Source organism: Bos indicus x Bos taurus, chromosome 2 (assembly GCF_003369695.1).
Source record: "Bos indicus x Bos taurus breed Angus x Brahman F1 hybrid chromosome 2, Bos_hybrid_MaternalHap_v2.0, whole genome shotgun sequence".
In the NCBI taxonomy this organism is placed as follows: domain Eukaryota; kingdom Metazoa; phylum Chordata; class Mammalia; order Artiodactyla; family Bovidae; genus Bos; species Bos indicus x Bos taurus.
This window is the reverse complement of record NC_040077.1, coordinates 93,383,314-93,410,746: the sequence shown is the minus strand read 5'-3', so window position 1 is coordinate 93,410,746 and position 27,433 is coordinate 93,383,314. Positions and strand designations below refer to the sequence as shown.

The window sequence follows — 27,433 nt, the reverse complement described above, 5'->3', positions numbered from 1 at the left end:
ATCACAGACTATTATAAAATGGAGGAGTTCTAGCACTGCTGAAATATCCCTGAAAATGAGACTTGAAGCAGGAATCTGATAAGTCAGATGATCAGAGTACAGAAGCACGAAGAACAAAGCGGTCAGCACTATCCTCCACCTCCAGTGACCTGGTAATATGCAGCAGTCAAAGATTTGCTGAGAGATGGCGCTAGTGGTAAAAAAGAAAACACACACACACACACACACACACCTGCCAATGCAGGAGATATAAGAGACTTGGGTTTGATTCCTGGGTCAGGAAGATCCCTTGGAGGAGGGCATGGCAACCCACTCCAGTATTCTTGCCTGGAAAATCCCATGGACAGAGAAGCTTGGCAGACTATAGTCCATAGGGTCACAAAGAATTGGGCACGACTGAAGCAACTTAGCACACATGCACACAGAGCAGAAAGTCTACAAGGTAAATTGGAATAAAGGACATATGGGGACCACATCTTTTCTATCAGTTCTGATCTTTTATCCTCAACTTCTCAGTTCATTTTTTCACTAGTGGCAAACATAGCTGTGATCATATAACTGCCTGATCAAAAAATTTTCAGTTGCACACAATTGCCTAGAGTACAAAAGTCTCTGTCCCTGGCAGTTAACTTTATCTATTACACATTAGCCACTAGAGACCATTTACAATTCTAGACCCCAAGGCCAGGCTTTTCTACCCCAGTGTACTTGCTCATATAATTGCAAAACCCATTTCATCCATTAAAAGTCCCACCCTTCTCCCAAGGTCCACCTCAAATATCACCTTTTCTATGAAACCTTCACTGTTGGTTTCTGGGATCTATTGGTATTTTTACAACAGTGGCAGAGAATTCTAGTGCTCCCAGTACCTATGGTCTTCCTTTCTTCCTCGTACACATCTAGAGCATCAACCCCATTTTCCACCCCTTTTTATAACAAGACCAGTTCTGGACAATAGAAAGTAAGTTACTATGGTCAATGTTGTGTCCAGTTTCAATGCTTAAGAAAGGGTAAATGCAACTTCTCCCCCTTTCCCATCTGCCTGCTGCAACCATAAGTGGATGAGGCACCAGAAGATGGCCAGCTTCCAATGGAAAGAGCCCAGGTCCCTCAGTTCTCACTGGGCTGTGATATTAGCAAGAAATACATCCTCACTATCTTTATCCACTGACACTTTCAGTTTATCTGTTAATATTACAAAAACTAATTCTTGTGTAACATTTACCACGTGCTGCTTTTGCAATAAGCTATCAATCTATCATCTACTTGTCTATATTTATTTCTCTTACTGCACTACATATAAATTCATCCATGTCCTCCTCTTTCGCCTCTCATTCTTCTTCTTTAGCATGTCCTCTAGATGGAGAAACAGTGGAAACAGTGTCAGACTTTATTTTTTTGGGCTCCAAAATCACTGCAGATGGTGTTTGCAGCCATGAAATTAAATGAAAAGATGCTTACTCCTTGGAAGGAAAGTTATGACCAACCTAGATAGCATATTCAAAAGCAGAGACATTACTTTGCCAACAAAGGTCCGTCTAGTCAAGGCTATGGTTTTTCCAGTGGTCATGTATGGATGTGAGAGTTGGACTGTGAAGAAGGCTGAGCACTGAAGAATTGATGCTTTTGAACTGTGGTGTTGGAGAAGACTCTTGAGAGTCCCTTGGACTGCAAGGAGATCCAACCAGTCCATTCTGAAGGAGATCAGTCCTGGGATTTCTTTGGAGGGAATGATGCTAAAGCTGAAACTCCAGTACTTTGGCCACCTCACGCAAAGAGCTGACTCATTGGAAAAGACTCTGATGCTGGGAGGGATTGGGAGGAGGAGAAGGGGACGACAGAGGATGAGATGGCTGGATGGCATCACCAACTCGATGGACGTGAGTCTGAGTGAACTCCGGGAGTTGGTGATGGATAGGAAGGCCTGGTGTGCTGCGATTCATGGGGTGGCAAAGAGTCGGACACGACTGAGCGACTGAACTGAACTGAACTGGCTACTTCAAGTTTATTATGATCATTAACTTCAATTTTTGTTTTATTCACATGAATAATCTGCGTGTTTTTAAAGTGATGATAGGTGCAGATGTGTTTTCTTTGATGACTCTTTATCCTTGGTAGTTTTTTTTTTTTAACTTTTTACTTTATATGGGAGTATAGTTGATCAACAATGTTGTGATTATCCTTAGTACTTTTTAACAACAGATCCACTTGCTGTAAAGAATTTTTTTTTTTCCTCTTCATCCAAACACATTTGTTAAGGTCTTTATCATCGTGAAAATCTACAATTCTTGTCTCCTAAAAACAGTATTTCTGGATCCCACTGAATATACAAGGTAGGTCTTGATGGATATTTTACATATTGCCTATAAAATACTGTACATCTAGTTACTACTTCATTTATGACCAAATGACCCTTATTTTAATCTCCATCTTTTATTGTTGTGACTTATTTTATAGGATCCATTCTGCAAGGGCAAATCAGAAAAGAAGGACAAAGGGTTCATGTCAGCAGCAGCAGCAGCAAGCTATGGCCCTGGCCCCAAACCAGCCTACCAACTGATTTTGTACATAAACTTTCATTGAACACAATCATGAACATACTGTCTATGGCTGATTGCACACTACCGTGGCAGAGGTGAGGAGCTACAACAGAGATCCTATGGTCCAAAAAGCCTAAAATGTATTTTATGGCCCTTTACAGACAAAGTCTGCTGACCTCTGCTTTAGACTATTGTTGAGAACAATAACAACATTGTGTTCATCGTTGCAGCCTAGCACATTGTACACAATGAAGTTATCCCATAATCATCAGTCAAGTTGAAAAGTATAATTCAATTTCTGATCATCACTGCAGAGGCAGTGCCTTACATGCTATTCGGGGGTGGATACATGCAAGTTCCCAGGAGGGGACATATTGTACATAATCGCACTCTTATGTGTCTCTTCAAAGGACCCCGAGGCACATGGGTTCAGTGGGACAGGATACAGAATTAAAACATCTGGTTTGGAGTGTGGGTGAAAGGCCTGAGAAGACCTCAGTGGGTGATCCTGGGCCGCCTTGGGGCCACAAGTGCTTGGGGCAAGGGCTGGAGTTCTCAGGAACTAAAAGTGGGGAGGAAGCAGGAGTAGAGCACAAAAGGGAGATGAGAACAACGGGAGGAGAGGGAAGAACAAACCAGAGGTAAACTGTACTTTGGCTATTACTTGGCCCAGGGTGAGATCTGCCAGAAAGAATCTTCAGAAAATGTAGTGTGTGTGCACTTCATTACCATTCAAATGCCTAATCGGATTTTATAGTGAACCCCTGGGAGACAACCTCCATCATTATTCCCACCCTGGAGCCCCACACTCATTCCGCTGCAGGCATTGTGAGCAATTCTCCAACACAAATGTGAATTTTCTAGTGTTATAATTTCTACAAATGTTAGTTTTAAGAATGCCTTTTCTCTCTAACAGCTTGACAGGATTATGTATATATATAAAAAATAACAGTAGAACAGTGGGTGGCACGTACTATTATTACAAAAATAGATGGAACACAGCATATCAACATTGGACTTTTAAATATACAAAGGAAAGGAGGAAGGGAAGAAAAAAAAGTTAATGTTTTGGCTGTAACAGTTCCTCTCCTCATTAGACATTACATTTTGTCAAGTCAATCTTGTTTTTCTAAAGGAGCTCCTTAGAAACCTGGGTGGTGGCAAGTCAACATCACTCATGTTTCATGAGTCTCAGTGGCCTATGACCACCTCATGTGCATCTGAAACTCAGGAACTCTCAATGGTTCTCAAAACTGAAAATGTTATTAATACTACAAAGAAGTGACGAGCACAGTATTCTTCTACAGTATTCTCTTTCAGTCAATAAGCTTATATAAAAAGTAAGAGCGTTCCATCTACTGGCCTATTACAGTTAAAATTTAACAAGTCTATGCTTTGATAGGTCAAATTCTTATAACTGAGTATTGTATCACAGAACCACAAGGAAATAATAATGGATTTTCTGTGCTTTTTAAAGAAATAATGTCTAATAGAATTTTAAAAGAGCTGGATTTTTAATGTTACCTTGGAAAGTTGAGGTAGGAGGAGGAAGTGTAGCAGGTACCTGGTGGACCATGGATCCATGTCTCAGGAGGAAGAGAACAGACAGAACCTTCCAGTGGTTCTGTGCCTAAAGGACTCTCATTGTTCAGGGAAATACAAACTTAGAACATTCTACTGAAGTTCCAAAGTATCACTGCATCTTATTTTCAGCATGTGTTTTGAATGGATTTTATTATTTAAATATTTTTTTTTCTGGGTGTATCCTTACACTTTAACTAGTTTTATAGTTTCATTATGTTTGCCTCTGCCAGCCTTCCTAGAGATATTATCCCATTTCCTTGAGTGTCTCAATGTCCTCTAAAAATATACCATGTAATTCTCACTTCAGCGAAATATTTTACAAGCACTGAAAATGAAACAAGATAGGAGGGAATGTGTCCAATGTTCCTTTGAACATCATATTAAACAAGGAATAAAACCCTGAATTTGGATTGTCACTGGACTACATGATGCTTGAGAATTAAATGCCAGTCAAGTTATATAAGGGCTGGAAACGTTCTTGGTCATTATTGGGACATGGTCAAGAGAAGGCATTGCTGGTGTGAGGGGAACCTGCTGTTCCTTACCCAGATTCTTCCTGCCTTTGTGACGGACTCAGAAGGAAATCCTGCTTTGTCAAGAAAATATTTAATTGTATTAAGATGGGAAAAGACATACTGACAGAAAGTCAAGTCAGTTTCTCATAAGAGATGTGGGTCCAGTCCCTGGGTTGGGAAGATCCCCTGGAGGAGAGCATGGCAACCAACCCTGGTATTCTTGCCTGAAGAGTCCCATGGACAGAGGAGGCTGGCAGGCTATGGCACAGAGTCACAAAGAGTCAGACACAATTGAAGCAACTTAGCGCACACACACATGAGAAACATTAAATCTTCTCTTTATTGCCTTTCTCTTAATATTCTGTCATGAATATCTATTGCTTTTGTAGTACAAAAAAAAATTAAAGTTACTAAACAGAAAGGAGAAGCAGGGAAATAAATTTCTTGGTGGCCTAAAGCATAATTTTTGAAAACAGAAAGAGGAAAATCTAAGGCTTTTACATGTAAAACTCCACTAGAAATGTGACGTGTACAAGATAATCATGGTCATGGTTCATGGCATTTACCACTCAAAAATAAGCATAAATCTGCAAATTGTGCTATGATCACTCCATGGTTTAATACCAGTCCATATATATTGTGAGTTGAATTGTTATTTACACTTGGTAACTTCCAATATTAAAATATTCTTAAACAAAAATAATGGTTTGTCATTTTGTTTCTGCAGGCATGGTTTGTTTTATACATAACCCTCCATGTTTGGGGCAGCAAGCACAGAAACTGTCACTTAAACTGGAGGCAATGCCAGGAATCTGCTTCACAACTTGTGAGTCAGCTCCCCCACCCTTCTCTCAGTGTTCAGGACTCAGAGTAACGAAGTCTGCACTTAGTCTAATTAATTCCCCTTTGTTCCTCTTTTTTTTTTTTTTTTAAATAAACACTTGTGTTTTCTCACACCACTTGCAGTAGATAATTTTCAGTAGAGAGCCTTACCTTTCTGTTTGTCTTGTGGACTGTATGTGCCAAATGGATGCAATGTACTATTATCATTTCTCCTGGAGGTGGTTACAGCATTTTGACAGTTCTCAAAGCAGGGCTTAGAAAATGCCCCACATTCTGCAGGCTCCTAAGGAATGAAAACAAGAACTACATTCACTTTTGTAACATGTCCCAACTTTGTCAATGAAAGCAAAGTGAAAGAATGATCAACTTTCAAATAATTTTTCAAGATTCTCTGGCATGGAAATCCTGGACAGTGGAAAATCAAAATGTTCCTATCAGTTAAAACATCTTTGAATAAGAAATAAAAACTACTGACATTGTGGTGTTAAGGCTTAGGAGTGCTGATAGCCAGTACGAAAGGGGATTAACTTTATGATTCTTTCCCGCCACGTACAACTGTCTTCTTTCACATTTTCTTCCATCTGGGAGTGCAGCTTGTGGTAATGTCAACATAAGAATACAGTTCATGCCAAGGGTGTTTCTCTGCCAACCAGATGGTTCCCCGCTCTCTCTCTCCCCCGCTTGGCGACTAAGTGCATATGCTTTAGGACAAGTCAGAACCCAGACAGGTTTACCACTGAAAAGCCACGGGAGAGCCCCACTGCAGACACCAGGCTTTTCGGCCAGGAACTGTAACAAACTTCTGTGACACTGCCAGACAGTGGTTCTCCTGAGAGTTTTCTCTTTTACCATATTTCCCCCTTCTATTTTGACAGTCTGTAAACAAATTCAGACTTAAAACTGCTATCTTCATAATCATGCCCCCATATGGCCTGTGCCCCAGATGCCCCCGAGACATTAGAAGGGGCTGACTGCAGGGAGTTCTAGCCGCTATTCAAGAGGAACAAGGCACAGAGAACTGGGTTTTGCTTGGGTTCACATAACGTGTCATCCTAATAGATTCAAAGAAGTGAACTGAAAGCCATCTCAGGACCATTCCCTTGACCACTGGTGAGAAGAACATGCCCCAGACAGAAACATAAAATTGATCTCCAAAGCTCTTTCCTTCTGAAAAAGAGCATTTGACCCAAACAATGCATTTGATTTTATACTCCTCTCTTTTAGTTATAATAACTTGGTATCCTGCTAGTTAAACAAAATATTCACAGCATTCAATGCATACATTCTTCATAATTAAGATGTTTTCAGCTACTACAGGTCCTTTGCTTTTTGTCAAGGTCTATAACACTTTTTCCACACCCCAGGGGTGCCCTTTGCCCCGTACCACTACTCAACCAAACCAGGTGCAAGCTACTCCTAAATTTAAGCTGGAGCCCTGGCAGGAAGGTGAGGTAGGACCTACCTTATGTCGGCAAGGGCTTTAACAACAACAACAAATTTTTTTGCTGCTTTCCTGGCTCTTTGATAAATGACACAATCAATATCCCAACAACTGATCAGTAACCAGCCTAATTAAAGTATTCAGCCTGTAAAATAGAGCTGTCGAGGAGCCTTCCATTAGTGTCCCAGCCAATAAAAAATATAATGGATTTTTAAACATATTCTGCTTCTACCAAGCTGAGCTTACAACTCAGGGGAGGGAAACGTTTGGGGGATGGAAAAAGAAAAAAACAGGTCATAACCCATTTTTTAATACCAAGTCTCTAGGCTCAAATAGAATTACAATTGAACCTCAAGCTCATCCTTTGAAAAACATGTTTCTGTTTAAAACGATTTTGATTCAATCAAGGGCTCATTATGTATTCTTCACAAGGTTCTCATCAAAACTGTTTACGTATCTTGTACATCTGGGTAATGTGGGAAAATACCACAAAGACTATATATTTTGACTTTTCTTAAGTAGCATCTTCTTTTTTTTTTTTTTAAATATCAATATCATGTTCAAGTAACCATTTTGGTGTTCTTTCCAAACCTAATTGATTTCGCTGAATATATGAGCAGTGCTGAGGCCTTTTTCTAGGTTACTGATTCTTTTTTATCATACCTGAGGGTGATTGCTGCTCCAGAGGACAATCTTCCAAACACATGAGCACACAACATATGCTTTGACACAGTAAAACAGATTTGGGAGATCAAATAGCCACAGCCTTTTTTTTTCTTTTTAATTTAATAAAGATTAGCTGTACATTAGGCGGCTGTCGCTATATGAAAAAAAATAATACTCTTTAATCTTCATGGGTACCACAGAGATTCTCACTAGCTGAGAGAGCCAAGTGCCTGCTCATCCCCCATGGAAAGCATGTAAATATTAGGGAAACCAAAAATGAATCTTGTTTAAATGTCCTCATAAAAAATTTTTTTGTCCCATTTCTTATTCCTAATCGATTTCCTAGTGAACCATATCAACAGGACACTTCTGAAGATGGGCAACAAACTGAAGGCTTAGTACTTGCTTCTGATGGAATAATTGTCAGCCCAGCCCAGAGCGTGAGAATTAAAATGAAAATACCTGCGGTAAAGGAGAATGCAAATAATAAAGTGTCAACTTGTTGAGGCAAAACAACGAGCATTTATCCACTAGGCATTCATATATTGGAGAGAAAGACTGGAAACTAGGGAAGATGAAAAGTGGGGAGGGAACTCTTTTAGCAGTGTTCATTTCTCTTTTTCTTTTTTTCATTTGCTATCTATTACTTCTGCACAGATATGGAAATCTTGAGCAGTGTATTTCCGACTTTTCCATTAGTTGAGAAATCTTTGCTCCAAGACATCTTAAGGGAGATTTAAAACACAGATGCATGGAAGGGGTGACTCAGGGGCCCACAGACCTTACTTCATACCTGCCTCCAACAACTGGGTTCCATGGAGGTCTAGGGCTCCAGAGTAAGAATGAAATTCAACTAAAAAGGAGCTGATTCTCTCATAGTAGGAAGCAACAGATAAGGGTTTTATGACTGTGTACATAAGTGAAATCCATTAAATATTCATGGAAACCTCTATGTCACTTAAGCAGACACAAATGTTGAAAATGAGTTGGCTCATTATATATAGTCTTCAGTAATTGCCAATTTACATTTATTTAACATTTAGAAGGTTATGTATAGAAGAGTAAAAAGGTACAGTTCCTCCTTTCCAATAGCCGATAATGTGACAAAGTAAGATACAGCCTGGAGAAGGAAATGGCACCCACTCCAGTATTCTGGCCTGGAAAATCCCATGGACAGAGGAGCCTGAAGGGGTACAGTCCATGGGGTCGCAAAGAGCTGGACATGACTGAGTGACTAACATAGAAGATACAGCTAAGTTTACTTCAGCTTATCCTCTCAGATGAAGTAGGCCTTATATGAAACTTTTATTCATTTATTACACAATGTATAATAACTGTCTACTGAAACAGAAAGTGCTAGTTGTTCATTCGTGTCTGACTATTTGTGACCCCATGGACTGCAGCCCGGCAAGCTCCTCTGTCTGTGGAATTCTCCAGGGAAGAATACTGGAGTGGGTTGCCATTTCCTTCTCAAGGGGATCTTCCTGACCCAGGGATCGAACCTGGGTCTCCTGCATTGCAGGCAGATTTTTTTTTACCATCTGAGTCACCAGGAAAGCCACCAGGGAAGCCCAGCTTTCTACTAGATGCTGGTAAATGAAGATAGATGAAAGGATAAGGCAGACAATAGTATCGCCATCTACAAGTCCTGAGCATTCAACTATGTATGTCTTTACATAGCCAGGAAATGACCCAACTCAATCTAAAACTCTAGAGCCCAAACTTTTAACCACTATGAGTCCCAACTACCTTCTATTCTTAATCTGAAAATATTTTACCATTTTTAAGTTGAATTTATTATTAAAACAGTGTTTTAATAGAATTCTATTTTAACTTCCTGTATTAATATATCACACAAACATTATTTGTCCTTAGAGAATATATATGTGATTTTCTCATGTTTTTCTCACCTCTTAACTATTATCAACTTACTTCTTATCTTTTCTTAAAATAATTTGTAAGATAATTTAATAACTATTGCCTATATATTAGCAAAAGTAATGTTTTAGGAATACTTTATGGTAAATATAATTGATATAATATATAATTGTAAAATATAATAATTATATAAATATAATTGTATGTAAGTGAAATACTTAGCAATATCAGCATTCAATAATATTTTGTTTATACTTCATGTATACATAAAAATATTTCTTACATTAAAAAACTCCATAAATAATAATAATAATAATATATTTCAAAAATATAAACTACCGCACAATTGGACTCATCTCACACGCTAGTAAAGTAATGCTCAAAATTCTCCAAGCCAGGCTTCAGCAATACGTGAACTGTGAACTTCCAGATGTTAAAGCTGGTTTTAGAAAAGGCAGAGGAACCAGAGATCAAATTGCCAACATCCACTGGATCATCGAAAAAGCAAGAGAGTTCCAGAAAAACATCTATTTCTACTTTATTGACTATGCCAAAGCCTTTGACTGTGTGGATCACAACAAACTGTGGAAAATTCTGAAAGAGATGGGAATATCAGACCACCTGACCTGCCTCTTGAGAAACCTATATGCAGGTCAGGAAGCAACAGTTAGAACTGGACATGGAACAACAGATGGGTTCCAATTAGGAAAAGCAGTATGCCAAGGCCGTATATTGTCACCCTGCTTATTTACCTTATATGCAGAGTACATCATGAGAAATGCTGGCCTGGAAGAAGCACAAGCTGGAATCAAGATTGCCGGGAGAAATATCAATAACCTCAGATATGCAGATGACACCACCCTTATGGCAGAAAGTGAAGAGGAACTAAAACGTCTCTTGATGAAAGTGAAAGAGGAGAGTGAAAAAGTTGGCTTAAAATTCAACATTCAGAAAACAAAGATCATGGCATATGGTCCCATCACTTCATGGGCAATAGATGGGGAAACAGTGGAAACAGTGTCAGACTTTATTTTTGGGGGCTCCAAAATCACTGCAGATGGTGACTGCAGCCATGAAATTAAAAGACTCTTACTCCTTGGAAGAAAAGTTATGACCAACCTTGATAGCATATTTAAAAGCAGAGACATTACTTTGCCAATGAAGGTCCGTCTAGTCAGGACTATGGTTTTTCCAGTGGTCATGTATGGATGCGAGAGTTGGACTGTGAAGAAAGCTGAGCGCCAAAGAATTGATGCTTTTGAACTGTGGTGTTGGAGAAGACTCTTGAGAGTCCCTTGGACTGAAAGGAGATCCAATCAGTCCATTCTGAAAGAGATCAGCCCTGGGATTTCTTTTGAAGGAATGATGCTAAAGCTGAAACTCCAGTACTTTGGCTACCTCATGAGAAGAGTTGACTCATTGGAAAAGACTCTGATGCTGGGAGGGATTGGAGGCAGGAGGAAAAGGGGATGACAGAGGATGAGATGGCTGGATGGCATCACTGACTTGATGGACTTGAGTTTGAGTGAACTCCAGGAGTTGGTGATGGACAGGGAGGCCTGGCGTGCTGTGATTCATAGGGTCACAAAGAGTCAGACACGACTGAGCGACTGAACTGAATTGAACTGAATAATATGAAACAAGAAGCTTGTTTAATACATCAAATTTTAAATTAGTTAAGTTGCAGATCTGTATTTGTTGTTGTTTAGTGGCTAAGTCTTATCTGACTATTTTGAGTCCTCATGGACTGTAGCCCACCAGGCTTCCCTGTTCATGGAATTTTCCCAGCAAGAATACTGGAGTGGGTTGCCATGATCTCCATGGGATCTTCCCAACCCAGGGACTGAACCCATGGCTCCTGCATTGGCAGGCAGATTCTTATCACTGAACCACAAGGGAAGCCCCAGATGTGTATTACCCAAGCACACATTGTAGGGAAGAATATAGAGAGCTAATTGCATTATAATGATCTTCACAGTAAGCATTATAGACATCTTATTAGGAACCTAATAAGGTATGGACAATGCTAGCACATCATCCAAAAAGTATATAAGCATGTTATATGCTTTAAAGTTCCTAATCTGAATAAAGTGTAATTCATAAAGTCCAGAGCTCTAGGAATTTCTGGGGAAAAATTAGAAATTATGGACCTGTTATACTGGATACATGACTTAATTTATATGTACATTTTTATATTTCTAGTTATACCTAAAATATATAACCACCTATTTGCCACATAATTCCATCAGAGCACCTCTAGGTGCATATTTTTCTAATTTCAGAAACCAGTATGAGCTTAGCTACCATACTAGTGATGGAAGTGTGAGTTTTCTGGTGGCCATTTGGGCAGTTTGCACAGGGAAATAACAAATTGCATCACCTCCATTGGTCTCTCTGGCCTCCTCAGAATCACCAACTGGATCATCCCTCGGATGTTTCCTTCCATGGACATGGATCGTCTAAGTGTTTCCATAGCTTCGTGGTTGGACTTTCCCAGAAGAGATTCCCCATTAACCGCAATCAGCTGGTCATTCATCCGCAGACGGCCATCCTAGGGTGGAGGTAAGAAAAACAGTATTAAGCAGAGAAAAGCATGTGATGCCATGTGACTGTCAGGCAAAAGTTCACGTTTAAAATAAAGGAAAAAATTCAGCTATTAGGGATGATTTATTTTCCACAGCAGAAAAAGGTTCTGGATTTTATCAAATAGTCACAAATATTAATAATAATGAATTGTGTGAAAGTGACTTTTAGAAATCATGGAGTCCAGAACTACAATAACTTAGACATTTGTATAATATCTCTTACCTAAACCTTTGGCAAGTGTGCTAGGCTAACCTGATTCTGCCATTTGCTCTGGAAGCTACCATGTTGCTGACTCAAGGAAAGGGGATTTAGAAGCAAAAGACAGTGGCCATATTGCTTGCCTTTTCAGGCACAGAGAGACACCATGCTTAAATGTTATGTGCTTGACAATAGTAATGGATCTCATAGCTAGCTCTATTGAATAGTGCTGTGAAAAAAAATTCTCACGTTATTTTCTCTAACGCAACAAAAAGTTGCTAGTCTGCAAAAGGATGCAGAGGTGTGTAATGCAGGTCCAATCTGGTACCGTGTCTTCTAGAGGAAAGTCTTGACAAAGGGGACTGTCAAGCCTTTTGTGAGGAGTCTCTGACTGAGAAGCACTTTCACCCAGCACCTTCAGGAAGAAACACCACGTACCACAGAGAACTGGGAAGTTTGGCACATGGATAAGCGGCCCAGATTCTAGTCTAAATCACCTCTAGGTACTAGTCATCTTCAGCTAGAAATGTCCCTGGAGTCGATGGTGGTAGCTGAACACACTGGGACACCATCTCTACCTGCAAAAGAACTTCTGGGGATCACAGTACACCCTTCTCCCCCAACAGACAGTCTGGGAGAAAACATGCTTAAATACTGACAGTCTGATTAGGGACATGGGTTATACCTGTTTCTAAGATAGGAAGTTCTTGCTGTGAGGCACAGATGCAGTTTTAGGAATGTCATGATGCTGGTGCTGCTGTTAATACATTTAGCAGAAATAACAGTTGGTGAGCATGGTAGTTCTTCCATGAATTATCTATAGCTCTTATAGAACTCAAGAAGCTCGACAGATTAATGCTTTTGCTCACATTTTACAAATAAGGAAACTGAGGCAGGAAAGTGATGTTAGGTGCCGCAGGTCACAAAAGAGAGTCAGAGAAAAACTGACCTAAGTTCAGTTTTCATGAACCTTGGTTCTTCTCAGTTTCTGTACTAGGGCTTCCTTGGCTATTCATCTCTAGACTACAGTTGTACACACTAAAACAGGTGGAGGGGAGTATTCAACTTTTTGCAGTTAGAAGTATCTGGGACCCATGTTCAAAGGAACAGAATGAAATGTAAAATGAAAAAAGAACTTTCCTAAGAAATGAGAAAACCAGACATATAATGAACAATAGGGCAGCCATACAGATTTGGGAGAGAAATCCTGTGGACAAGTTGACAAACTTTGACTAATGCAGCAGCAGTGGTCAGAGGAAGTTCCTCTGCTGACAGCTGGGGAAAGGGGGAGAGTGACGAGAGCTGTTATGGGGCACGGATGCCCTGGTGGGGATGCACTGCCCACGCCTCCTGTTGCAGAGGGTGTCAGCCCATGGATGGTGGAGGCCACGCCCTCTCGGTTTCACCAGGGGTAAAATCAAGCTGTAAAACTTGACTGCCCTGCCTCAACAGAGCCTAATGTCTTCTGCCTTCCTCTCGTTTTCCCATTCCACTTAATCTTTCCCATAATTTGGAGCAAATCTGGAAATGAGATTTACAGGAAAGGCCAAACACAAAAGAAATCGCTTCATTTCTGTTATCTAATGGTGAGAGAGGCACGTAAAGGATAAGATTAAGGCTACACGAAATGGGGTCAAACGGAAGCCACTTTAATGGCTGTGTATAAGTGAAGTGAGACAGTTTACTCTAGGAATTATGCTCTTCTGTTGTGGCATTTAATGGAAGCAGGACTCTGGGCTGGACCTTTCACAGGCAGTTGGGAGGGTCACTAAAAATGTTTTGGGGAGGACTGGAAACAGATGTGTGGTTTTTAAAGATGGGGAGGAAGCACAAAAGTTGGATCAGGATCCTAGCCCCGTGAACAGGAAATGAGGTCGAGTACTGGACCTGTAGACGCTTAGTCTTGGCAGGACACCTCATCCTCTATGACAGGAAGAAGAAAGATAAAGATTGAAACTTAATGGGTACTTGTAGAATTGAGGGAATGTAATCTGAGTGAGAGCCACCTGGTAACCTCCTGCGAACCTTCTCTGTGGAGTATGAGGCAAGGTCTGAGTGAAGAGGTAAATAAAAGATAAGGGGATGGAAAAAAAAATGTTTTTTTGTAGGATAATCTCTTACCAACAAGTATTAAGTACAGACTTTTATTTTCAGCTATATTCCGAGTCTCAAGCATACATAACTACACTAAAGTAGAATGTGTTTGCTGTATCCAAGTCCAAACAATAAGGCAAGTCAGGTCACCCCAGGGCAACTTTTTTTTTTTTGTTGTTAAGACATTCACATTCATCGCAAGCATCACTGCAGAGCTGCGGGTATGATAAAAAATCCACATACTCTCCTTTTAAGGCTTAGCTGGCTTGTTGGTATTGGTTTTTGCTTTCCCTTTATAAGATAAATGATGGGTAATTTCATTAATGGTGGTGCCAGTAAGCACCACATTGTCCTAACATTGAGAAGATAATCTTAGAATTAAGAACTGGAAGGGTCCTTAGAGATTATCTTGTCCAACTGCTTCCGTTTATAGATAAATAATGTGATGCACATAGAGGATAAGAAACCATTTACTGAATACCTCTTCTACAGAGAAGGTACTTCCACATAGATTTGAACTTGCTCAGCTAGTTAAGGTCAGAGCTGGATTAAATAGTTCAAGGCCTGACTTCTCAGCACTACCTATTCACTACCCATTCTGTGTTCTAATAGATGACAATGACTAGTCCCTCAAGGGATCATGCTTCAAGAAAAAAGACGTTCAAATCCAGACAGAACAATATGACACCAGATGTCTCCTGGAAGAGAACCTTATATATGAAAGCCAGAGTCAGACTATAGAAGATGTGGAGACAGGAAGGGTGGGGGACTGTTTACCTACCTAGCTACACACACACACACACACACACACACACACACACACACTGTGTATCCATGTCTAGTCTTCATTTAAAATGAAGTCAATTTAGTTAAGAGCTCATTACTCAAACTCAGCAAAGATCACAATTGCATATGTCTGTTCTGCTTTGTGGGACTTCCCCGGTGGCTTGGTGTAAAGAATCTGCCTGCCAATGCAGGAGATGAGGGTTCAGTTCCTGAGTTGGGAAAATCTCCTGGAGAAGGAACTGGCAATCCACTCCAGTATTCTTGCCTGGGAAATCCCATGGACAGAGGAGCCTGTCAAGCAACAGTCTATGGGGTCACGAAAGAGTTAGGCACCACTTAGAGACTAAACAACAACAATGACAATTCCACTTTGCAGTGGTTTTTTACCAAGAAAGTAGCTTTTTACGGTCTTATTTTTTTCTTTCAGTATTATGTTTAAGTATGTACTTCAGCATGAGAATAGTGACTCTCCTCAACTGATTTTACATGACTGATTTCAACTATCCAGGTATGTTACCCAGTAATTCTAGGATATTTATTTTATCCTAATCTGGATCACTCTTTCCTTTGCTAAAGGAAAAGCCAATGCCCTTTCTGCTATGGACTGAATGTGTTTTCCTCAAATTCATATGTTGAAATCCTAACCCCCAACATGAAGATATTAGGGGGCATTTGGAAGGTAATTAGCGCCCTTATAAAAGAGTCCTGAGACAGATATCTTGTCCTCTCTGCCATCTAGGGTTACAGCAAGAAAAAGACAGCTGACTATTAAGCACCTCTCACCAGATGGATTCTGCAGCACCTTGATCTTGAACTTCAGACTCAAGAACTGTGAGGGATAAACTGCTGCCATTTAAAAGCTACCCAATTTATGGAAGTTTCTTTTAGCAGCCTGAACAAAGACATTTTTCTTTCTACTTTATGACCATCAGACCCCTAACCAAAAGACCCACAACTACATCACTTACTTTTTGCAACCCCTGTAATCAACTCTTATCTATCCTTAAGCTAGGAGGAAGTAAAGGAAATTCCCAAAGCAGAAGAAAAATAAGAAAAAGAGGAAAGAGAACAGAATAAAAATAGACAAAAATTTCCTCTGGGTACATTAGGACAAATAAAAACTGGTATAAGATTTAGGTCTTCTCCATGTCCTGGGGAGATTTCAAGTCTCATCAGCCCTAACCAGGTTCTAATTCAGGGGGAGGGAGACTGGACTGGGAGACAAGATGTTTGAGTGTTATATCTCCTTTCTGTGCTGCTGCTGCTAAGTCGTTTCAGTCATGTCCGACTCTGTGCGACCCCACAGACGGCAGCTCATGAGGCTCCGCCGTCCCTGGGATTCTCCAGGCAAGAACACTGGAGCAGGTTGCCATTTCCTTCTCCAATGCATGAAAGTGAAAAGTGAAAGTGAAGTCACTCAGTCACGTCCGACTCTTGGCTATGCTGTGCTAAATCACGTCAGTTGTGTCCGACTCATAGTGACCCTATCAACTGTAGCATACCAGGCTCCTCTGTTCAAGGGATTCTCCAGGCAAGAGTACTGGAGTGGATTGCCATTTCCTACTCCAGGGGATCTTCTTGACAGTTTTGAACCTGTGCCTCTTATGTCTCCTGTATTAGCACACAGGGTCTTTACCACTAGTGCCACCTAGGAAGTTCATATCTCTTTTTATTGAACACCTAATACAGGGCAGTCCTTGTGCAAATATCTTGCATATGTTCTCATTTCTCAAAACAAACCTGTGATACAAGCAGCACACTCCACTTAGAGATATAATAATGGAGGCTCAGGGAAATGAAGTGACCGTTAAAGAATACTGTCACTGCCAGGTCCACCTGTCTGAGTCAGATACATTTCCACTGTGCTGTGTTGCTTCTAGAGATGATTAAAGGTACTACAGTTATTGGGAAAGCCCGATAGCTTCCCTGGTGGCTCAGAGGGTAAAGCATCTGCCTGCAATGCGGGAGACCCAGGTTTGATCCCTGGGTCAGGAAGATCCCCTGGAGGAGGAAATGGCAACCCACTCCAGTACTCTTGCCTGGAGAATCCCATGGACGGAGAAGCCTGGTGCAGGCTACAGTCCATGGGTTGCAAACAGTCGGATACCACTGAGTGACTTCACTTTCACCTTCTTTCACTACAGTGATTAATGAATATAATTATTTAATGAGTTCCTCCTTTGTGCAGTTCTTTTGCTAAACCCTTTGTCTATATGCACTAGACAGTTTAATACTTCTAACTATCCTGTACACTGGGGACCACAGGTCCCCTTTTAGAAAAGAAGAAACCAAGGATCAGGAGAGTTAAGTGCACTGTTACAAGTCACATGACCAAAAGCAAATTTGAACTAGGTCTGGGTTACTCTGAAGTCCATATTTTCAACCACTTTGCTAGTGATTCTTGATCTTTATGGGCTCTTCTTAGACTCCTTTGAGAATCTCATAAAAGCAAAGGATTGTCAGCTCTTAAAAATAAATATTTCCATGATGGTTCCTCCACAGCTGTACATTTGGACCAGACAATTCTTTGTAACAGAGAGCACTCATGTACTTTTTAGGATGTTGCATGTGCCCTCTGAAGCATGTCCATGATTTCCGGTGGTCCAGTGGCCTTGTAGTTTAGTCCCTGCTGTGCCTCTGCTATGATTAGCAGTGACAGTGCAAGCCTTAATGCACCTCTTGGGGCCAATTTTTTGTAGGTCCCTTTACCTCTAAAGTTCTAATGAACGCAGAGGGAAGAGAAGAAAGCCATGGCACAGAATGAGCCTCTGAAAAACATGAGTCAAGCATGAAGGAGTAGGCTGGCTAATCCAGGGGCAGCTGGCTGGGGCCCAAGGCCAGTCTACATCATTAGGCCAGGGTGTTCAGAGGATTAATCATGACCGGATGTTGACTCCTTCCTGTGCCTGATTCTAATAGGGTCCCTGGTGAAGCCTTCAGGGACATCAACACTCCGGGCCCAAATCCCAAACCCTGACTTCAGGCTACATAGCAGCATTTCCTTGGAGTAGAGCGGGACTCCAGGCAAGATGGCACCTGACTGAGGAAAAGGACTGTCCTGAACAAATGTTTCCCAAGATCTTAAAATCACTCCATGATAACATCTGCTCACTGTATTTTTTGGAAAAAAATCCAACCTAGAAAGAGCCTTGTATTCCAGACTGAAATAATTTAATTTCATTTTCAAACAATAACAATGAAAGGAAAAGAATAAATCAAGATTTTAAAGTATAGTTTTTAAAGTAAAGAAAAGGAATAAAGTTGGTAAGACCAGAAGCATGTGACTTCTTGTCTTGAAGGGCACCTATGTACATTAGTCAATGTTTTACTTCATCTGTCCTAACACAATTTCAACCAATACAAATGGCACCGTTCTTCAAAAATAAGAGCTCTATTTTCCAGACGCAATACACTCTGGTGTACACACTATGGTGATGTGGTGATGTGGTCCACTTTTCCTTTGCTCCAAAATGCCCTTTGCATTCCTGCTCACTGGTTCTATATCAATCCTTCAAAATAAGGCTCAGCAACTGCCTTCCACTTTCTTCCCCTCAGGCAGAATTGTTCCATCTCAACACCTATGATTACTTTTACTTTTGTCTACCGTTTGTTGTTGTTGTTCAGTTCCTCAATTGTGTCCAGCTCTTGGTGATTCCATGGACTGCAGCATGCCAGTTTTCCCTGTCCTTCACCATTTCCCAAATGCTCAAATTCATGTCCATTGAGTTGGTGATGCCATCAAACCATCTCATCCTCTGTCACCCCCTTTTCCTCCTGAGTTCGATCTTTCCCAGCGTCAGGGTCTTTTCCAATGAGTTGGCTCTTTGATTCAGGTAGCCAAAGTGTATTGGAGCCTCAGCTTCAGCATCAGTCCTTCCAATGAATATTCAGGGTTGATTTCCTTTAGGACTGACTGGTTTGATCTGCTAGAAGTCCAAGAAACTCTTAAGAATCTTCTCCAAGTTCAAATGCATCAATTCTTCAGTGCTCAGCCTTCTTTTTGGTCCAACTCTCACATCCATACATGTCTACAGGACAAACCATAGTTTTGACTATACGGACCTTTGTCTGTAAAGTAATGTCTCTGCTTTTTAGTACGCTGTCTAGGTTTGTCATAGCTTTTCTTGCAAGGAGCCAGTGTATTTTAATTTCATGGCTGCAGTCACCATCTGCAGTGATTTTGGAGCCCAAGAAAATGAAGTCCGTCACTCTTTCCATTGTTCCCCCATCTTTTTGCCATGAAATAATGGGACCAGATGCCATGATCTTCGTATTTTGAATGTTGAGTTTTAAGCCATCTTTTTCACTCTCCTCTCTCACCTTCATCAAGAGGCTCTTTAGTTCCTCTAAGCTTTCTGCCATAGGGTGGAATCATCTGCATATCTGAGGTTATTGATATTTCTCCCGGCAATCTTGATTCCAGCTTGTGATTCATCCAGCCTTGCATTTCACATGATGTACTTATTCAACATAAGTTAAATAAGCAGGGTGACAATATACAGCCTTGACGTACTGCTTTCCCGATTGGCAGCCAGTCTGTTGTTCCATGTCCAGTTCTAACTGTTGCTTCTTGACCTGCATACAGGTTTCTCAGGAGGCAGGTAAGGTGGTCTGGTATTCCCATCTCTTGAAGCATTTTACACAGTTTGTGGTAATTCATACAGTCAAAAGCTTTGCTGTAGTCAGTGAAGCAGAAGTAGATGTTGTTCTGAAATTCTCTTGCTTTTTCTGTGATCTAATGGATACTGGCAATTTGATCTCTGGCTTTTCTGCCTTTGCTAAATCCAGCTTGTACATCTGGAAATTCTTTGTTCAAGAACTATTGAAGCCTGCCTTGGAAGATTTTGAGTATTACCTTGCTAGCATGTGAAATGAGTGTAATTGTACAGTAGTTTGAACATTCTTTGACAGAAGGTCTACCACAGTCCTTACCATATTTGAGTTTTTTTTTTAATAGTATGAAATTAGTTTTTATTTTGACCTCAAAATAAACACTTAACATTTTTCCAAAACTAAAGATGAATACTTAAAAACAAGGGCAGAAGATTATTTTTTTCCTTCCCTGGGGAAACCAGTAAGGCAGATGTTCTAATGTGGCTTGCAAGGCTCTTTCATTGGACTAATCTAGACACAGTTTTTTATGTGTTTATTATGCTACCAGCTTCCTGTACTATGGAATGAGTCTTTCTGTTTCCTGTATCCATTCTATTACATATTGAATAACTTATGGTAGCTGTAGATGTTGTAGAAATCCTTGTTAAACGGAATCACTAGAAACATCTTTCATCAGGTGCTTTGACCTGGTGTAAGTTTCATCTCCAATGGACAAATTCAATAATATACAAACTGTAATTATGAGCAATTCCTGAGCCCAGGCTGGCTTGGCTATACTGGCACATGCTCAGAGAAACTTTATATTCTAAAAGTGAAGCTTGATTACTGTCTGTGTAGTGGCTCTGCTGCTGCTGCTGCTGCTGCTGTTGCTAAGTCACTTCAGTCGTGTCCAACTCTGGGTGACCCCATAGACGGCAGCCCACCAGGCTCCTCCATCCATGGACTTTCCAGCAAGAGTACTGGAGTGGGGTGCCATTGCCTTCTCCGGTGTACTGGCTCAGTATCCTCTTATTTAGCTCTTGCAAAATTTTAAGTTTATCTAATTCAGTTATTATCTTAAGAGCCTCACTCCATTTTATGTAGCAAATGAGTGAAGTTCCAGCAATGTACCATTTATTCAGCATCTGTGGCATGTGAGACTTCTTGTTTAATTAAAGATAACTGAAGAGTATTTTTAGAACCTCAGAATATATATAATCTAAACCATTTTGATATAATGTATTATAATTCTTTTCTTTTAAAGACCTACTGGAAACATATGGGATATAAACAAACGTATTGCAATTTACAGCTTTCACTGTAGTCATGAGTGAATTTTACAGTTTCCTTAGTAAGAAGTTTCAGAAGCACTGACTGAAGAGGCCTCACTAGTATTCCTTCGTCTACTTTGCAGCAATCTGTGCTTGTTTTGGAGAAGGCAATGGCACCCCACTCCAGTACTCTTGCCTGGAAAATCCCATGGACGGAGGCCTGGTGGGCTGCTGTCTATGGGGTCGCACAGAGTTGGACATGACTGACTGAGTGAGTTCACTTTCACTTTTCACTTTCTTGCATTGGAGAAGGAAATGGCAACCCACTCCAGTGTTCTTGCCTGGAGAATCCCAGGGATGGGGGAGCCTGGTGGGCTGCCATCTCTGGGGTCGCACAGAGTCGGACACGACGGATGCGACTTAGCAGCAGCAGCAGCAGTGCTTGTTTTACATTTTTTCTGTTTCTTGTCCTTTCAGCTTCTTCTCTATCCCTTCCTATCTCCTTCCTGATTTTCTGTTTTCAGTTTAGTTTGGCCTAGAAAATTGGATAATAGAAGCTTATTAAGGTGAATGGGTTGTATGCATCAAGAAGATTCTGCATGAATGCCTAACTAGATTAGAATCTCAGAAGCCTTTTCAACTTAACGAAAGGATCTTATTTATTCACTTGAAGAAGAAGAAGAAGAAAGCTCTGTTCTTGCTTGTGCTAAGATTGCTAAAAATCTGGTTTCTTAAAAAAATGGACCCAGAGCAGAATGCTTAGACCAAAACTCTGACCACATTATGAACTTAATATCTCTTATAAATACCCACAATATAGGTGAATATAGGTTTTCAGGTAAAAGATACTATTTTCAGAGTCAAAGTAACATGATCATGTTATATCAACTTTTGTAGATAATAATTTCATTTTTGATTAGGTCTAAAAACATATTTTTTTAAGCCTCTGAAGACAATAATAGAATTCAAAGTACACATCAAAAAGACCTAGAGTTCTAAAAGTTTATCCAGATGATACAAATGTATTTGCATTTCCATCAATAAAATAAATATCTGAAAATGATAAAACTTAGCAAGAAAAACAATGATTGATACTGGTATTATGAAAATTTTAAAGTAATGTTATATCTCTATAAAATACTTACTACTGCAGAAAACCCATAAATGATAAGCTTGAGTGTATTAATTAACGCATATTAACATTTTGGGCGTTTTTTCCCTAAAAAAGGAAATGTATTTAAAATATATGGCATAACATAGTTGATAATTCTTTTTTTTGTTGTTTAAATTACTTGTTTTATTTTTTAAAGCAGAGTTCTTATAGTGATGGTGAATTTTTCCAGGCAGAATTCCTGCTTTTACTTGTTCATAGAATATCACACTTTTGTGGTGAGTATGAAATATTAGAGTTTGGCTTCTAACAGTTGAGGATTTGCAATGAAGCTGTTTATACCCAGATTGTATGGTGTTTTTGGTAAGAGGTAGAAACCTGGAAGACATGACTATAGGTAATGATCTTAACAGTTCTCTTCCAGTAAAAAACAATATCAATTTTAAGAAAAATGGATAGCTGAAGAAATCATTTAACATTCGTGTTCCTTAAAATGCTATCCTTTTTATCTCCCTTTGAATTCATTAATTATAGATCCACCACATGATTTATAGATACAAGCAGAAATTGGAGGTGGAAATTACTTCTGCTAGGAACTCCTACCGGACTCCTTTTAAGTAGGTAGATGCTATTCAACCAACATTCCCGATAACAAAGAGACATGGATATTCAGGATCAAACATTGTATTCCCATAAATTCTAGAACTGTGCATATTATCTCCCAAAATTCATAATTAGGTCATTTTATAATAGAGGGATTGCTTGTATTAGTTAAATTTTTTAACCTATTATGAAATGGTATAGATCTTGCAATTCTGCATCAGGCAACCTCTGCAGAGGTTGTATTCCAGATTTCCTAACCACACAAGAATCAAATTACTTAAATTATGTCTATTTCATATTCTGAGTGCATGCATTTGCAATTAGCTATGTCAGGCATTTTTCTTTCATTTAATTTCATCATCATCAAGTAGTATTTATTAAGCACAAACCTGGCTAATTAATTTTCTAGAGAATAACAGGTATTCTTAAATTCGTTCTCTTTAAGAGCCCTTAAATAATCTACCTGATATATGACATTTTTCCCTTAGCAAAAGCTTCCTTTAAATTTTAATTTTTGCATTATTGTTTCAAAATTTCAATAGAACACATTAAATATTCAAATAAAAAGAAATCTTTCATAATTAGTATTGATAGAACAGACTGTATGGAATTTTTATTCTTTCTAATAAAGGATTTTAATATTCTACATGAATTTTTAAAAATATCACCATTTTAGTTATATATTTTCTAAAAGTAATTAATTTTTATGATAGAAGAAAACAAAGCAGATTTAGTATAGTCTACTCTTGAGAGTCCCTTGGACTGCAAGGAGATCCAACCAGTCCATTCTAAACGACATCAGCCCTGGGTGTTCTTTGGAAGGAATGATGCTAAAGCTGAAACTCCAGTACTTTGGCCACCTCATGCGAAGAGTTGACTCATTGGAAAAGACTCTGATACTGGGAGGGATTGGGGGCAGGAGGAAAAGGGGACGACAGAGGATGAGATGGCTGGATGGCATCACCGACTTGATGGACGTGAGTTTGAGTGAACTGCAGGAGTTGGTGATGGACAGGGAGGCCTGGCGTGCTGGGATTCATGGGGTCGCAAAGAGTCGGACACGACTGGGCAACTGAACTGAACTGAACTGAATAGACTTAAAAATGCATTTTCTCTAAAAAAATTCAGTTAACAGAGTATATCAAAAGCAAAGGAAAAGAAAAATCATCTCTGAATTCAAAATGTTTAGCAAATGAGGGTGAATGTATGTGAGGTCTTCAAACTGATTATCCAGACTTTATATGTGCTTCTCTGGAAAAAGGAAAAGCTAATTTTTATGTAGATTTTGGGAGAGTCTTTTTCTTAAGTTATTAATTTTTCTAACTGTACAAAGATAATATTTTGTTTAATTTACCAGTAATAACAACACCATATTCAAATTCCAGTCACAAGAATAAAATTTTAGAAAAGCATCTTCATGAAATCCTAATTACATTCCACTCATAGTTCTCAGTTCATGAGATGTATGTATACTATATATGTATGTATGTATGTATAAATGTATGTTTATATAAAACATACAACATGCAAAGTTGTATCTAGTATATATTTGGCTCTGGAAGCAATTGTACTACACTTCAGGAGCAAATGCCCAGGAAGAATGACAGAAACTAAAATTGAATTTCAAACATTTAAGGCATGTTACTGGTGGCTCAGATGGTAAAAAATCTGCCTGCAATGCAGGTGCCCTGGCTTTGATCCCTAGGTCGGGAAGATCCCTTAGAGAAGGGAATGGCTACCCACTTCAGTATTCTTGCCTTGAAAATTCCATGGATAGAGGAACTTGGTGTGCTCTAGTCCATGGGGTCACAAAAGAGTCAGACACGACTGAGCGCCTAACATTTTCACTTTCACACTTTCACTGTTTAAGCAGTGCAGTAGCAACACTCTAAGCTATGTTTGGCTGTTATGGTCAGTGGTCACTTTGGCTATACATTGAAAAGAATAGCTCAAAAGGATGCTTCCGAGGGGTCTACAAGTGACTCCACAGACTACATCTCTTAGAAATGACACAAATGAGAGACGGAATGATAGAAAGCAACAGCCAGAGAGGTAAGAGGGTAAAAAGAAAGAGGCTCTTGTTATATGTATGGGTAAGACCCTCTGCAGGTCACCTGAAACTGTCACAACATTGTTAACCAGCTATTGTGCTATGTACTAAGTCACTTCAGTCGTGTTTGACTCTGTGACCCCCTATGGACTGTAGCCCACCATGCTCCTCTGTCCATGGGATTCTCTAGGCAAGAATACTGGAGTGGGTTGCCATCCCCTTCTCCAGGGGTTCTTCCCCAACCAGGGATTGAACCCACGTCTCTTACGCTCTTGCATTAGCAGGTGGGTTCTTTACAACTAGCGCCATCTAGGATAAAACAAAATAAAAAGTTAAGGGAAAAAAAGAAGGCCCTAAATTATAGTCACAGTTATCCAGGGGTTTTACATCTGGTTAGAAGTAGCCTATCTTTGTTTACACCAAGGGAAATCCCCAGGAGAATCCAGCATAGAGAAGCCACAGGAAGAATTTGGTCATACTTTTCAAAGTAGTTTCGTTTCCACCTTCCCTAAAGGGGAAAACACCTTGAGAACCAATTCGTGGTAGGAAGGGCCAGGAGAAAAAGAGAGTGCTCTGGCAGAAAGATTATTTTGTTGATTTCACCTAAAAAACTTTGGGCCAGATGCTAAAGTAGATGTTCCCCATGCTTATCTTCTCTCTGCCCCAGGGACAGAGCGGTCTGACACATGTGTATCTTTTGAACAGAGATGGGAACAAAGTCTCCAAACAATTTTTCTAAGACCTAGTCCTGAATCACAGAACAGGTGGCAATTTTCTGAGGAGCAACAGTGGATTATTGGAACAGCAGAAGGAGAACTGAAATATACTTTCCTTTTTCCTGGTTAATCAGATTTCTTGTGAGCAAAGCTTTAGGCCTCCACCCTCTGCACTGCAGAAAGTAAACAAGACAAATGGATACTAAACATTCACAATAAGGCTAAATTCATGATGGATGCCTCTTACTATTTAAGATCAGCTATAAATATGCTGTCCAGTAGTTTTTAATGGTGTGATTGTCTGACTCAGCAGACCAGTGTCAGGAAAGAAATTTACATAAATGGAAAGTGAAATCTTCCTGCAAAGAAACAGGCCTGTTAGAAATTGCTTAGGTAAGGAGATGCTCACTTACGCAAACATGGATATACATATTAAACCTGCTCTCCAATATCTGCTTGAGCTGAAGTTATTGCCCATAAAAAAGCTAAGATGTTTGCTTTTAATTTCCAAAAATTCATTTCAGTTTCAATTTTACTTGGAATAAATTCTGTAAATAGAGCTGTCATGAGGAATAAGAATAATGCCGAGCTGGTATCCACAAACATGACCAAGACTGATTCTTAAATACAGCACATGTTTAGATGCCCTGGCTAAGGATGATACACGTGATATAAGACAACTCCAGGGCAACAGCCCCTGATCTCTGGAAATATAAATAGATGAGATCAAAGAGCCTTCATCACAGGACAGCAAAGCACAGACTCTGAAGTCGGACTGCCTAGGTTCACACATTGGTTTAAGTGATTTCTGGCCTTGTGAACAAAGGAGAGGCACTAACCACTGAAAACTGTAATTTCTCCTTGACAAGATGGTATAGTAATAATGCAGTATGGATGTGAAGAATAAATTTAGAGAATCCACCTAAAATACTTATTATATGGTCCAACAGATATTAAGCATAAAACAGAATGAATGTTAGTTGATAATATTACTGTAATTACTATTATCATTTTCCTCCTGCTCCATAAAGAAGGCCGACGGCTGAAAAACTGATGCTTTCTAACTGTGGTGGTGGACAAGAATCCTAAAGATTCCCTTGGACAGCAAGGAGATCAAATCAGTCAATCCAAAAGGAAATCTACCCTGAATATTCACTGGAAGGACTGATGCTGAAGTTGAAGCTGCAATACTTTAGCCACCTGATGTGAAGAGCTGACTCATTGGGAAAGACCCTGATGTTGGGAAAGATTGAGGGCAGAAGGAGAAGGTGGTGACAGAGAATGAGATTGTTGGATGGCATCTCCAACTCAATGGACATGAATTTGAGCAAACTCTGGGAAATGGTGAAGGACAGGGAAGCCTGGTGTGCTACAGTCCATGTGGTCTCAAAAAGTTGGACATGACTGAGTGACTGAACAACAACTACCCTTCTGCTCCCAGTTCTGCATTTCTGAGCCTGATGGAGACAGTCATAGACTGGATGAATGGCCCCAATTCCTCACCGACTTCTCTAGACCCACACCTTTGTCATAGGCTCGCTGTGGGGGGACTGTATTTTTCTACGCCTTGGATTGACCATGGATTCAGTCATATGACTTGTTTTAGCCACCAGTATGTGTGAGAAGTGACGGTAGGCCAGCTTGGAAACCAGACGTAAGGAGGTTTCGTGAGTCTTGGACATCAGCTAGCCTGGGAGCCCAGGGTGTAGTTATAATGTGTGGAGTACACGCAGATCTGTAGATCTGTTGTGTGATAGAGATAGGTCAGCCTCAATCAGAGCCCTTTTAGTTACTGTACAGAGCCATTGGGGAAATAATGGCTTATAGAGGTATGTTATTGAAATGTTGTCATTACTTATTATGTAACAGAAGCTAACTGATCCAGGAGTGCATTAAAAGTTGTCTATCCCCAGTGCATTTCTTCTTCTCCAAAGAAAAAGACACTAGCTCAGTGTCTA

The 27,433-nt window shown here is 39.9% G+C and overlaps 1 protein-coding gene across 1 annotated transcript in view; it reads right to left on the bottom strand.

The window, feature by feature from the left end:
* Positions 1 to 27,433, bottom strand: part of PARD3B (par-3 family cell polarity regulator beta) — a 1,152,531-nt gene that overhangs the window by 446,020 nt on the left and 679,078 nt on the right. Inside the window, exons 12-13 of the mRNA XM_027565061.1 lie at positions 11,848 to 12,018; positions 5,633 to 5,765 (exon numbers count right to left, since the gene is read on the bottom strand). Coding sequence (XP_027420862.1) covers positions 5,633 to 5,765; positions 11,848 to 12,018 — 304 coding nt within the window. The remainder of the gene's footprint in view (positions 1 to 5,632; positions 5,766 to 11,847; positions 12,019 to 27,433) is intronic.